Source organism: Miniopterus natalensis, chromosome 1, assembly GCF_054644295.1.
Source record: "Miniopterus natalensis isolate mMinNat1 chromosome 1, mMinNat1.hap1, whole genome shotgun sequence".
NCBI classification, from domain to species: domain Eukaryota; kingdom Metazoa; phylum Chordata; class Mammalia; order Chiroptera; family Miniopteridae; genus Miniopterus; species Miniopterus natalensis.
Window position 1 is genome coordinate 95,931,100 of NC_142081.1, and position 15,483 is coordinate 95,946,582.

General features: G+C 37.1%; 1 protein-coding gene across 6 annotated transcripts in view; it reads right to left on the reverse strand.

Moving 5' to 3' along the window:
- The window catches only part of PEAK1 (pseudopodium enriched atypical kinase 1), a 234,686-nt gene that overhangs the window by 76,593 nt on the left and 142,610 nt on the right, over positions 1–15,483 (reverse strand). For all 6 annotated transcript variants that reach the window (XR_015715622.1, XM_016214197.2, XM_016214195.2 and 3 more), the window contains one exon: positions 6,956–7,140. Coding sequence is in view for 5 of the 6 variants with exons in the window: in XM_016214197.2 (XP_016069683.2) it covers positions 6,956–7,140 (185 nt within the window). In the remaining variant the exon portion in view is untranslated. The remainder of the gene's footprint in view (positions 1–6,955; positions 7,141–15,483) is intronic.

The following is a 15,483-nucleotide window of genomic DNA, read 5'->3' on the forward strand; positions in this document are numbered from 1 at the left end:
TATGTATTGTTTCTTTTCCCCGTGTTTCTGTTGTTTTAACCTAGTGGTATTCTATGAGTTTTTGCTTTGTTTCCTCTTTTTCTTAAATTTGTATCTATTGACTTTTTCTTTATTTTCATTTTTAGAGAGGCAAGTGGGGGAGAGAGAGAGAAACATCAATTTGTTGTTTCACTTAATTATGCATTCATTGGTTGATTCTTGTATGTGCCCTGATTGGGGATTGAACCTGCAAACTTGGTGTATCAGGACTATGCTCCACCAGGGGTAGGGAATCTTTTTTCTGCCAAGGGGCACTTGGATATTTGTAACATCACTCATAGGCTATACAAAATTATCAACTTAAAAATTAGTCTGCTATATTTGGACAAACATTTAATTTACTCACCCCTAATGTGAAGGCTGGAACTGCTTCTCTTTGGTGAGGCCTTGGCAGGGCCAGACCAAATGATTTCATGGGCCATATATGGCCCACAAGCAGGATGTTCCCCACCCCTGCAACCAAATGAGTTACCTGGCCAGGGCTTGTTTACTTTTTTTATTTTTATGTGTCTCAGTTCTATATTTTGTGTGTGTGTGATTACCATTAGGTCTATGCAAAAGAAAGTTTCAGTCCTTTTTCTTCTGACTGCATCTTATCTCCATCCCCCTGTTCAGATTCATACATAAACCTCCCTTTTATGTTCTAGTTGTCACAAATTATCCCTTTTTATACTGTAAGTTCATTTCCAAATTGCAGTAGATATTGTCTTCTTCTCATTAATGTTTTTACCTCCTTTAACCTTTATGTTATATTTAAGTGTACAATATGCTATTTTGAATAAGAGTTGCAATTTCTGCCTCTGTTTGTCTGTTAGTGATCATACTCATAGTTGTGTATACTTTTGTCTTTTTGTTTCAGGTAGAATAACCCCCTTCAGGATTTCCTGTAAGGAAGGTCTTGTGGTGGCAAAGTCCTTCCACTTCTGCATGTCTGGAAAAGTCTTTATTTCTCCTTCATAGACAAAGGATAACTTTGCTGGATATATAATTCTTTGCTGGTAATTTATTTATTTTAGTAGTTTTAATATTTGATTCCACTCTCTCCTAGCTGGTAAGGTTTCTGCTGAAAAATGCAATTATAATCAAATAGCATTCCATTTATAGGTTATCATCTTCTTTACCCTGGCTGCCTTGAGAATTACCGTCATTAATATTTGACAGTGTTTATACAATGTGCCCTAGAGAAGGCCTTTTGGATTGAGATAATTAGGTGTTTTGTTTGCTTCTTGGATTCAAGGACCCAGCTCTTTCAATAGATTGGGGAAGTTCTTGTCAACTATTTTTTTGAATGGGATCTCTGTTCCTTTCTTCCTCTCTTCTCCTTCTGTTATACCAATTCTTATATTGTTCTTTCTGATGGAGCCAGTTCGTGTAGAGTTCTTTCATTTTATTTATTCTCAATTCTCTTCTTCCAACTGTGTCATTTCTAGGTTTCTATCTTTGATATCACTAACTCTACCTCCATCTGTTCAGCTCTATTTCCTAAGCTTCCTAGTTAATTATTCATTCTTTATTGAGTTCTTCAGCTTCAGAATTACTATTTGATTCTTTTTTGAAGTTACAATATCTTTGGTACAGTACTCCTTTTGTTCATTGATTTTATTTCTGAGTTCATTAAATTGCCTATCTAAGTTCTTGTATCCTGTTGAGTTTTCTCAGAACTAAACCTTGCATTCTCTGTCATTTAAATCACATATTATTTCCATGTCTTTAAGTTTATTTTGTGGAGATTACTCATTTTCTTTCTAATTTGCCTCATTTCTCTGCCGAGGCATTTATGGGAATGAAATCTGTTCGTTTTTTAAAGAGTGTTTATAATTTCTCTGTTTAGTAGGTTGATAAGAAAAAGTCTTTTTTAGTTGTTGTTTTCCAGTGGGTAAAGGTGAGGCATAACTTTTTATTTTCTCTTATACTACCTTCAGCTTCTTCAATCTCTGGGAGGTAGGAGAAAATGTCCTGTATTCCCTGGGGAGGTGGGTGCCTCCTTTGTGACAAAGTCGCCTCAATAAGAAGGATATTTCTTAATAATAAAGGGATCAATTCAACAAGGAAATATAACCCTTATAAACAATTATGCACCCAAAGTAGAAAAATACATACACACACACACATATATATTTATAAAGCAAATATTGACAGACCTAAAGGGAGAAATTGAAAGTAATATATTATAGTAGGGGGCTTTAACACTCCATTAATATCAATGAATAGATCATCCAGACAGCAAATAAGGAAACAGCAGCCTTAAATGCCACATTAGAACAGATGAATTTAATTGATATTTTTAGAAAATTCTACCCCAAAGCATCAGAATATACATTCTTTGCAAGTGCACATAAACATTTTTAGGACAGACAACATGTTAGGACATAAAACAAGTCTCAATAAACTTTTTTTAAAAAAATATATCTTTATTGATTTCAGAGAGAGGAAAGGAGAGGGAGAGAGAGAGATAGAAACATCAACGATACGAGAGTCATAGATCGGCTGCCTCCTGCATGCCCCCAACTGGGGATCAAGCCTAAAACCTGGGCATGTGCCCTGACTGGGAATCAAACCCTGATTGCCTGGATCCTAGGTTGACTGACGCTCAACTGCTGAGCCACGCCCAGCTGGGCAACTTAAGAAGACTGAAATCATATCAAGCCCTAACCTCTGATCTCACTGGCATAAAACTAGAATTTAATTATAAGAAGAAAACTGAAAAACACACAAACTCATGGAGGTTAAGTAGCATGCTACTAAACAATGAGTGGATGAAGAATGAGATTAAGGAAGAAATCAAAATATATATTGAGACAAATAAAACTGAAAACACAATAACATAAAAATCTATGGGACACAGTTATAGCAGTTCTAAGAGGAAAATTCACAGCAGTAGAGGCCTACCTCAAGAAACAAGAGAAATCTCAAGTTAATAATCTATCCTTACACTTAAAGAAACTAGCAAAGAGAAGAATAAGCAAAGCACAAAATGAGTAAAAGGAAGGAAATAATAATCAGAGCAGAAATAAAAAAGAGTCTAAAAAAAAATTTGAAAAAAAATCAATGAAATAAGGAGCTGTTTTTTAGAAAAGATAAACAAGATTTATAAACCTTTAACTGGACTCAAGAAAAAGAGAAAAAAAGACCAAAATGAATAAAATCAAGGTAGTTGGATACAAAATTAACATCCAAAAATCAATGGCATTTTTATACACCAACAATGAACTCTCAGAAAGAGAAACTAAAAAAACAATACCATTTACCATTACAAATAAAACAATTAGATAACTGGGAATAAACTTAACCAAGGATGTAAAAGACCTATACTCAGAAAACGATAAGACACTGAAAAAAGAAACAGAGGGAGATATAAACAAGTAGAAGAATATACCATGCTCATAGACTGGAAGAATTAGTATCATAAAAATTTCCATACTACCATACTACTCAAAGCAATCTATAGGTTCAGTGCAATTCCTATTAAAATACCAACAGTATATTTCACAGAGCTAGAAAAAATATTCCAAAAATTTATATGGAACCAAGAAAGACCCGGAATAGCCGCAGCCATCTTGAGAAAGAACAGAGTGGGAAGGGTCGCTTTATCAGATATCAAACTGTACTACAAAACTATTGTAATCAAAACAGCCTGGTATTGGTACAACAACAGACATATAGATCAATGAAACAGAACAGAGACCCCAGAAATAGACCCATGCAATTACGGTCAGTTAGTAATGAACAAGGAGGCAAGAGCATACAATGGAGTAAAGACAGTCTCTTCAATAAATGGTGCTGGGAAAATCGGACAGATACATGCGAAAAAATGAAACTAGACCACCAACTTACACCATACACAAAAATAAACTCTAAATGGATAAAAGACTTAAATGTAAATTGCGAAACTATAACAGTCCTGGAAGAAAACATGGGTAGTAAAGTCATAGACTTTTCATGTAGTGGAATTTTCACTGATACATCTCCCAGGACAAGAGAAACAAAAGAAAAAGTAAACAAATGGGACTACGTAAAAATTAAAAGCTTTTGCACAGCAAAATAAATTTGCCTCAAAATACAAAGGAAACCCATAGGATTGGGAAAACATATTTGTAAAGGGTGTATCTAATAAGAGGCTAATTTCCAAAGTGTACAAAGAACTTGTAGAACTCAACAAGAGGAAGACAAACAATCCAATTAAAAAATAGGCAAAGGACCTGAATAGACACTTCTCCAAAGAGGACATACAGATGGCGCCAAGAGACACATGAAAAAATGTTCAACGTCACTAATCACCAGAGAGATGCAAATTAAAACCACAATGACGTATCATTTCACACCTGTCAGAATGGCTGCCATCAACAAGTCAACAAACACTATGTGCTGGCAAGGATGTGGAGAAAGGTGAACCCTGGTACACTGCTGGTGGGAATGCAGACTGGTGCAGCCATTATGGAAAACAGTACGGAGGTTCCCCCCAAAATTAAAAATGAAGCTGCCTTTTGACCTAGTGATCCCACTTCTAGGAATATATCCTAAGAATCCTGAAAGAATCAGAAAGAATACATGCACCCCTATGCTCCTAGCAGTGTAATTTACAATAGCTAAGATCTGGAAACAGCCCAAGTGCCCATCAGTAGATGAGTAGATAAAAAAGCTATGGGAAACTTACACCATGGAACACTATGCAGCTATAAAGAAGAAGGACCTCATACCCTTTGGGACAGTATGAATGGACCTGGAGACTATTATGCTAAATGAAATAAGCCAGGTAGAGAAAGACAAGCATCACATGATTTCACTTATATGTGGAATCTAAAGAACCTAATAAACTGATGAACAGAATGGATTCAGTGACATGGAAGACGGATCAGACTGACGAATCTCAGAGGGAAGGAGGGGAGTGGGTGGGTGGAGGGGGAGAGATTAACCAAAGAATTTATATGCATATATGCATAACCCAAGAACACAGATAATGGTATGGTGAGAGACTGAGGAGGGGGATGGAAGGAATCAACGGGGAGAAAAAGGGACACCTGAAATATTTTGCACAATTACCAAAAAAAAAAAGAAAGAGAAGTGACAGCTGACACCAAAGAAATACAAAGAATTTTTAAAAATACTACAAATAAGTATATGCCAACAAATTGGACAATCTGAAGCAAAGGGATAAATTCTGCCCTAGCCAGTTTGGCTCAGTGGTTAGAGAGTCAGCCCAGGGACTGAAGAGTCCCGCATGGGATTCCGGCCAAGGGCACATACTTCGGTTGCAGGCTCAACCCCAGGCCCTGGTCAGAGTGCATGCAGAAGGCAACCAATCAATGTGTCTCTCTCACATCGATGTTTTCTCTCTCTCTCTTCCATTCTTTCTGAAAAAAAGATGAAAAAATATCTTCAGGTGAGGATAAAAAAAAAAAAAAAAAAGAAAAGAAAAGGATAAATTCCTAAAAAATATAATCTTCCAAGACTGAATCAAGAAAAAACAAAAAATCTGAACAGGCCGATTACAACCAATGAAATCGATGCAGTAATAAAAAAAACTCTCTACAAACAAAATCCTGGACAGATGGCTTTACAGGTGAATCCTTAACAAAACATTAGCAAACCCAAATCAGCAATACATTAAAATGATTACACACCGTGATCAAGTGAGATTTACTCCTTGGACGCAAAGTTTAGTTCAATAACTGCAAATCAATTAATGAGATGCACCACATAAACAAAATAAAGGATAAAAATCCTATGATCACATCAATAGATATAGAAAAAGCATTTGATAAAATCCAACGTCCAATTATGATTTTTTTAAAAACCCTCTCAGCAACATGGGAACAGAGGGAACATACCTCAATGTAATAAAGGTAGTATATGACAAACATCCTACTTATCAGGGAAAAACTAAAGAACAGGAACAAGACAAGGATGTGCACTTCCACTACTTTTATTCAACATAGTACTGGAATTCCTAGTCACAACAACTAAACAAGAAATATAAATAAAAGGCATCCAAATTGGAAAGGAAGAAGTAAAATTGTCATTAGTTACAGATGACATGTTCAGTAAAGTAGCAATATACAAAATTAATATTCAGAAATAGGTTGGATTTTTATATGCCAATAATGAACTATCAGAGAAATTAAGAAAACAATCCCATTTATATCAAAGAATTAAATTACCTAAGAATAAATTTAACCAAGAAGGTAAAAGAGCTGTACTTGAGAAAATTATAAGACACTGAAGAAGGTACAAATAAATGGAAACATATACCGTGCTCATGAGTAGGAAGAATTAGCATTATTAAAATGTCCATACTACCCAAAGCAATGTACAGATTCAATGCAATCCCTATCAAAATACCAGTGATCTTTTTCACAGAACTAGAACAAATAATCCTATTGTAGCCTGAAATTCATTATATTGTCCAACTCCCCAGTTCTCATTTTAGCCACACTGAATGATTGTGCTGTCCACCTGCACCAAGCTGTTTTGCATCCCCATTCTTTTGCTCATGTTGTTGCCTCTGGTTGGAATACTCTACCTTCCTCCTAAAACCAGCTAAGTCGGTTCAGAAATTATTAACAGGAAGGCCTCTTCTGACACCTTCACCTATGTATTATAAAAAATCTTCCATGTCACTACTACGTCACTACTTTTATCATATTATACTAAAATCATCAACAAGTTCATCTCTTTCCCTTCTGCTGAGTCCCCCAAGGCAGGAACTATGTCAGACCCAGACCCTTAGAACATGGCACAGGACTCACGGTAGTAGGTGTTTGGTACCTGCCAAATAAATAGCAGGATTTTTATGATGAGAGTTAAAATGTATAACTCAATTGTCCAACTTCTACTCTACAGAGCAGTCTAAACCATCTCTCTAGGGAAATACAGCATTTGACTAATTTTAAATACTAATTAAATGACGTGCACTTACCTAAGTTGCTGTATATTGCACTACAGGGATTCAGGTCCATAGGATCTGAAATGTCTTCTTTTTCCTCTTCCCTTTTCGGTTCAGGGAGGGGCACTGCTGGTGTGCAGTCTCCACCATCTTGCTTCACAAGAACAGTTTTTGGATCCCAAGGAGAAAAATCCTCTGTCACTTCATGGGTCACATGACTGAAACAAATCAGACCACTGTCACACTGGCATTTAAAGATCTTGCTAAAATTATATTTATGGAGGCATATACTTGCCATAAATGTAAATAACAGGCCCAATAATCCATCAATGGGTCATAAGCACAACATGCTTATCTGAATATAAGGCAGTCTTTCACGCAGACTGATACTTCTATTTAACTTGATTCATACATATTGAGAATTCATTTTGGTAGAGGAGGTATGGTAGGCTCAGAGGGAAGCTTGAGAATAGCAGGTAAAAACTAGAACACTTTTTTTTAAGGTAGGAGGTAGTGATGGTGGTGGTAGAGGGAGTTAAATGCTTAACTGGTTAAAGACAAATATACTCAAGTATTTAGCATATTTACTATAGTAAATTTCAAATTTACTATAGTAAATATCAAATACTTTACTATTTATTATTTATTTAGTATATAGTATTTACTGCACACTAAAGTATTTACTAAGGTATTTAGTAAAAGATCAGAAATAAAGTTGAGATTAGACTATTTAAATAACAAAGTTAGGCGGTTGTTTTAGTAGGTAAACTAAGGCCAGGAAGGTCTTTTTGCCAGGAGGAGAGTTTATCAATGTATTCTTAAGTGCATGCAATAGGCAAGGCAAATGAAAAAGAGTATATTTGCATTCTAGTTACTCTTATTTATTAAAATTAATCTGAACCATCCTTTTGCCCACATACCAGAGTATGGTCATCCATGTTTTGTGTTCCCAATCTTGTTTCACTTCTCTGCCTCATCATTTGCTTATAGCTCTCTCTTCTAATCTTCCCCACTCCCCACCCTGCCCAAGCTGTCAATTCTCTTGCTACAAAGTATAAGGGGATGAAATGGTCATTAAATATTGGTGGAGAAAACCAGCGTAGTTAAAAAATCTCAATGGGGTAGTCAATGAAATAAATTCAAAATCAGGCATCTTTAATGGTTCCTTGGTCCACTGAAAGTGTACCTAGACACACAATCACCAGTTCTTCTTCCTGTTTTTTTATTTTTATTTTTTTATTGGGCAAAGAGAAAGAAGGAAAGGAAACATATATTATTACATGTTATTTCTGGATTTTGAATTGGCTGTGAGTCATGGTGACATTCACAAGTTTCTTTAAAAGAGGTATTCTGTTTGATCGTGTGTCATCAGAACATCTGTAGCGGGGGGATATGAAGGAGAAGGAGCACCTTCTTATCAGTCTTTCATCATGGAAATCCTTCATGTAGCTGAACAGAAAAATAAGCCTTGAAATCTGCTGGACATACAACTTCGAAAATATTCCTTCGAAGCTGGCAGAGTGAGAGCTCTTTCTACACTGAGAGTGAGCAAGGAGCTGAAGCTTCCATTATGGGATGTGGCTCTTGGGGATAGTGGTGAGATAGGCAGGAATCACTCCACTAGCAGCCAACAGGGTGATTTACATAATGAAAACCTCATACAGTAAAGCCGCCTCTCCTTAATGGGCTGCCCTTGGGTTATCAACCCCAAAGCAGAGCTCCAAAGAAAGGTGCTTATTCCTAATATGAAGCATTATAAAACAGAGGTAACAAGGGGTCTCTACTTCCATATGTTAGCAAAGACAAAGCAAAGTGACACTTCCAAGATTCTCTCCCACTTAGTATCAAGATTATTAATCACTGAATAGCTATTAACATGCTTCAGGAGAGGGAAAGTGATCTTTGATGGCAAAAGTTAATATAAGCCATTTCTGACTTCAAAGCTATATAAAAATATAAAATACATAAAAATATATTTAAATATAGGGTGTCCCCAAAAATGTATACAGACGCTTTGAATAATTATAAAGGCAGTGCTTATTAAAATACATTTCATTTTCAAAATTGAGCTATCAGTTATTAAAGTATGTATACATTTGGGGGGACACCCTATAAATATATATAATATATAAAAATATATTTTAAAATATAAGATAATATATAATATAAACAATATATAAAGAATATATTAAAAATATTAGCTGTCCTTTGAGAGGAAAAATGTTAAACCTCCAGACATTCTGTTCTTATTTGAGTCGACTTGAGAGGTTTCTAAAAGGTTGTTTTCAGGCTCCTAATCTTTGCAGCCTTGCTCCTGCATATTCTTCTTCCCCCAATCTCCTCATCATTACTAAAAGAAAACTCTCTTTTCCATTTGTCAAAAAGGATTGGTGAAGGCTGGTTCAGAAGCCATGACCCTACCCTCACTAGTCTGTTTTCCGTCCAGGGAATGGACTATTAACAATGAGTCTCAGCTACTGTGAAAACCACAGGAAGAGTTGTTGCTATTAATCTGTGAGGAATTTCCTGGGCCTGCTTCCAAACACATGAATCACACAGCTCTGTGCTGTTTCGGGCCTCTAAAAACAAAATATGGATGCTAAAAAAATAAGAAATATTAAAGACTCACCTACTGTACCCGCTCATACAATTCCCCATTAACGGAAATTCTACATGGCCTTCTGGTGTCTGTTAACCATGCGCTGAAGCTCTGATGAACCACAGTCCCACTGAGTTCTGGAGGATTACGTGTCGGGCAAGATACAAGTGGCTCCAATTCTGCACCTTAATATCACCCTCCGCACCTTGACCTTTACCTTAGGGGTTTGGTCTGGGAAATATGCCAATTACCTTTGGGGAGCTAAGCAGAGTAAAAGCTGGTTTTATTAATTCTGAGAATCAGAGCAGCCCAACCTATTTTCTACATAAATATCAGTTGTCATAAATCCATCTAAAATAATGACAGGTATATTAAATCATCAATTAAAATACTTGTGAACTATAAAAAACTTTAAAAAGAGAGTTGATGAAAGTAAAATCCCATGGATTTGCAAATGGAGCATTTACAGTGATGCAGTGTCTAAAAATGAAGAGTTTTAAAACATGCAACAATGAAATGGAATGTCACGTTTTGAGGGAAGAGTAGCTCTTTCTATGACTGAAATGGTAAAAGAAAGGGGGGAAAGGGAGAGCTTTTTGAGAATTCACCCTTAGATGTGGTAACATGCTGTGACTAAAAAATGAAAAGGAATTGAGAACAGCATCAGAGAAGGATGACTCACCAACACCTGAGGAGGAGAGTTCAAAATTATCAAATCCCACACCTTTAATCTATTGGAAGTGGAAAAATTCCATTTCTTTCTGTCTTTCTAATTATAGGAACCCCTAAAAAATGTGACATTTCTTAATCCTATATTATTTCCAGGTCATGAGCTTGATTTTGCTACACTTTCCAATTAACATTCTCAGATAGAAAAATGTTGTGTCTACTGATCACTATCTTAGTGTCTCCACTTTTCCACTAATCCTTCTATAGTCTTTAACTGAAAACTTCAAACTTCTTATCCTTAACTGAGATTAAGCTGTAACTAAGATCTGACGAGCTCTTGCTAATATGTCTAACATAGTTTGGTCAAACAAAGGCAGTTCTTACTGGTGTGCATAAAGCAGCTATTTCTTGGGATGGAGAAGACTGGCAGTCTTGTGCAAGGTCTTGAATAGACTTTAATTTTCAAATACTGCAGTTTCACTTTTTCTTTTTTAATAGATGTGATTAGCAAATGTGTCTTCAAGGCACCAGATGGTAAGGCAGCAAAGTAGGTAAAAACACAGGCCACTGAAAATCAGTCACTTTCATAATACTGAATTAGGTTTAAAATCCTATGAAATAAAAAGTCAAAATGGTATCTATGCAAATTAACAGAGAAAAGAGAAATTAAACTTGGAAAAGAGCAATAAAATAAGGCTGCCCTTCTCAATAACCGAGGTATAGAAGGAGCTTCTTAGAATCACTATTTTGGCTTTGGCTCACTTCTAAAGAATGGCGTGAGATATTGATGGGTGTTTACTAAAAAGGCAAGATATTAGAAGAATATAACCCACGGGCCTCACCAACAAGATTGACCTAAAAGGATCTGGGTCCTGGACTTTTTCCACATGCCCAGAAGCACTAGAGAAGCACATCACTACACCTTTCCCCAGTTTCCTCTTATCTCCCTCAACTGCCTGTCTGCCCTTAGAGTCAGAGGAGGGAAATGCTGAGAGATGATTATGTACATTTAAGTCTCCAAAACCACTGCGGGCTCACTGAGGGGATGGGTGTAGGGAAGGAAGGAGAACTAAAACCCACTCCTACTTCAAGCTGCACACTTTTCCAATTAATTCACAAAAATACCTCAGGAGATAGATTTTATAGATGGAGAAACTAGATTGAAAGAAATAAAATGAATAATCTAAGGTTACATGAATACTTAGGTGGTAGAGTCAGGATCTGAATTAGATACTATCCAACTTTAACATCTGTGTTCTTTCTACCACACCAGTAGCATAAGGCATGCTTGGTGTACTGTAAAAACTCAACAATAAATGCTTGATTATGAAGACGAAGAAGTAAAGGTACTCTGAAAATACTAAAACTATTATTAAAACATGAGATAATGATTACAAATGTGTTCTATTTTTGAAAAGTTTTAAATAAAGTCATTATTTATGTTGCAAAAGGATTTATTTAAATAAGAGCTGCTCTTAGTATAGAAAAACTGTGTTTGGCTCCCTGATAATAACCAGATATTTGGCTTCTTGATAATAACCACCATCACTACCTTTACATTTGCTGAGTGCTAGGTACTATGCTTAAATATATATCTCCTAAAGATAGCATTCCAAGTAAGGCTTGTTATTCCCAAATAGCAAATAATAATAGCAGCTAAAACTTACATAGCACTTATTATGTGCCTGTTCTAAGCCATGATTCTCAAAAGTGGCACTATTGACATTCTGGACCAAATAACTCTGTATTGTGGAGGGCTTTCCTGTGTAGTAGGATCACACTTACATCCTGCCTCCACCCTGTAGGTGTTGGAATCACTCCCTGCTTCCCTAGTTGTGACACCAATAGTCTGTCTCCACCTGGTCAAATATGCTTTGAGGAGCAAAACCTGTCCTCTACCTCCCACTTTCTAAACCTGCTACCTAAATTCTTTTAAGTCTCACAACAACCTAATAGGCAACCTAATCTGTTTTACAAAGGAAGAAATTATAGCCCAGAAAGGTTAAGTCATTTTCCTCATGTAACACAGCTAGTAACTGATGGAGCTGAAATTCAAAGCCAGCAGTTCAGCTCCACTATCTGTGCTCTAAAAAGATACATTATTCTGCCTCTGTTTATAGATGAGGAAACTGAGAAGCAGATCTCATGTGACTTGTCGAAGATGACAGAGCTATTAAGTGGTAAAAGCAGAATTCAAATCCAGGTCTGAATGACTTTAAAGTCTATATTCTAAAATATGTCAATTGTTATCAGATTTTAATGTGCCTAAGAATTACTTAGGGAGATTGTTAAAGATGCAGATTTGTGTCTCCCACCTCCAGTGATTGATTTTATTTATTTTATTATTTTTTAAATATATCTTTATTGATTTCAGAGAGAGGAAGGGAGAGGGAGAGAGAGAGAAACATCAATGATGAGTCATTGATCAGCTGCCTCTTGCACACACACCCCCACTGGGGATGGAGCCTGCAACCTGGGCATGTGCCCTGATGGGATCAAACGGTGATCTCTTGTATTATATATAGGTCAATGCTCAACCACTGGCCATGCAGGCTGGGCAAGTGATTGATTTTATAGGTCTGAGGTATGGCCTGGGAATTGGTATTTATACAAACACCGCAGAGTGTGGTCCTAGGGCTATACTCTGAGAAACTATTTTTCATTGCTTCTTCCCCCCATCCCCAGAGAGAACAGAACAATAAGTATAGAAGGGGCAAAGTGTAAACAGTAGAAAAATTTTAAGTAAAAGAGCATCATTGCTCAGAAGTAATATAGCAGAAGAGGGGGAAAATAATTTTAAGTAGTCACACAAGAGAGAAAATGGACTATTAAAAAAAAAAGGAGGTGTTTTGGGATCAATCTCTACCTTCTGAGATTTATTCTTAGAATACAATTATACAAATTCACAAAATGTTAGGAAATCAGCATTTGGTATAGTATGACATTTATGCTTTTTATTAGAAGTCCTAGCTGGATGAAGACCATTCTGAAAGTAAGAAATAGAAGTCCTCCAACAGGCAGCACTATCTAAGTTCTTTATATCAACAGAGGACAGAGGCACACCCCTATGACTGCAAAAGCTGCTACAAGAAGAGGGACCATAGCACCTGTACCTTCTACCCATCCTGCCAGGGGACTCTTCCTAAAATACCACTTTTGCTCTGCTGTTCCTCTGTCCCACATCATCCATAGGTCCTATGACCTGTGAAGGTCAGGTCCAGACTACTTGCAGATCTTCAAGACCCATCACAATGAGGCTGCAAAGTATATTTCCTTATTCTAAATTTTCTGAGACACAATCCTTCAGCTCCAGAAAAGCCAATGTCCCTGCTCCTTGGACATATCACATTCAACATCTATGCTGTGCCTATTTTCCCTTCCTAGAGTTGTCTCCCTTCTTCACTCCAAACTCAGCCAGTCTTTAAAGACTATTCAAGTCTCATATTACTCAGGATATCTTACTGTCCATGGGAACTCCTCCTTCTTTAAACACCCATGGTAGATGTTATGGACTGAATATCGAAGCCCTAATCCCCTAGCATGTCTGTATTTGGAGAAGGGGACTCTAGGAAACAATTAAGATTAAATGAGATCAGAAGGATGGGACCCTGATTAGATTAGATTAGATTAGATTAGATTAGATTAGATTAGATTAGATTAGATTAGATTAGATTAGATTGGATTAGATTAGGATTAGATTAGTGTCCTTATCAGAATAGACACCAGAGAGCTTAGTCTTCTGGCTTGTTCTCTCTCTCTCTGTCCCCCCACCCCCACTGTCTCTTCCACCCTCCCTCTCTACATACATTCACTGAGAAAAGTGAGGCCATAGTGAGAAGGTGGCCATTTGCAAGCCAGTTAGATTCCTTATCAGAAACTGGATCAGCTGGAACCTTGACCTTGGACTTCTGGCCTCCACAACTGTGAGAAAATAAATTTCTGTTGTTTAAGCCACCCCATCTGTGGTATTCTGTTATGGCAGCCCAAGCTGACTTATAGGGCAAGGACTGAGGGTTACAGTAAGCACTCAGTAAACAGGTGCTGAATAAATCAAATCACGTGGGGTCTGGGCAGCAAGGCTCTAAAGAACATCATCAGAATCTGTATCCATACTCCCCCCCAGCAAAATTTCTGCCTGTACCACCATGGAGAATGGGACTGGGACAGGTTCCAAAGTGGAGCAATCAAGGGGTGGGATGGGAAATTCCTTTCCCACTAAGAAGCTAGAGGAACAGGACATCTTCCAGGATGCAGAGTGAAACTGTCCATATGCCAGCAGCACAGAAAGGCCAATGGCCGATTCCTGAGACTATTTCACTCCAGGATAACTAGGAGTGGGGGTGAGGAGCTGATTAGTGTGCAATGCTATCACTATTTTGTTCCTTTTAGGCAAGCCTTTTTCCCTGCTATTAACAAATCACCATTCCAGAGGCACCAGTGAGTATGAACTGCTTGTCCTAGAATTAAGCCTTTCAATAGCACCCAATGACTCTAATCAATACTCAGTTATGTTAAGTAATCACTGACTGAAAGGATGGCCTAGAGGTCTGAATTCAGACCTAGAAATTAAAAACTCATTATTAATTTCAGTTCTGCCACCAATGCTAGTCTATCTAAGTCTCCTTTTATTCTTCTATAAAATAGGTGTAGTGAAATTTACAGGAATATGTATTAATTAAAAAATTCACATAAAGAGTGAACAACTATGCCAATGTTGAGTGTTTAAGACTATTTGACAGGTCAATCAACCAGTGCACACTGCTGTGGCATGTACTGGTCACATGCCTTCTTGTCCTCAGGCTGACTTTATAAAAGACATGGTGGACATCAACCAACAGACTCAACAATCACCACCAAGAATGCAACAAAAATCACTACAGAGCCAAATATCTCTGATGCCAGAGTCTGGCTCTGCTACCTACTTGCAGAGTGGCCCTGAGAATGTCCATGAGCCTCGCTGTTTCTTAATTTTCTACAACATAATCTGTCATAGATGTTGGGACAACTGAGATAATGTGCAAGTGTTGTAAGAATTACATAATAAGATACTGGTATTAAACTTCAGATTCATTAGGAAGGCAAGGAAATAATACTAACCCAGTAAGTTGGGGAATTCTCAGTTTGAGTCTTCACTTTGGAATATATTCCTCATGAGAGACTCTAAGCAAGCCAGCTTACTTCTCTGGAGTTTTATCACCTCCCACAAGGGAAAGGAACATGAAGCTGTCTGAAGACCACTCCCATCATAAACATAACCATTTTGTATCATTCTGTGATTAGCAAGAAGTGAGAT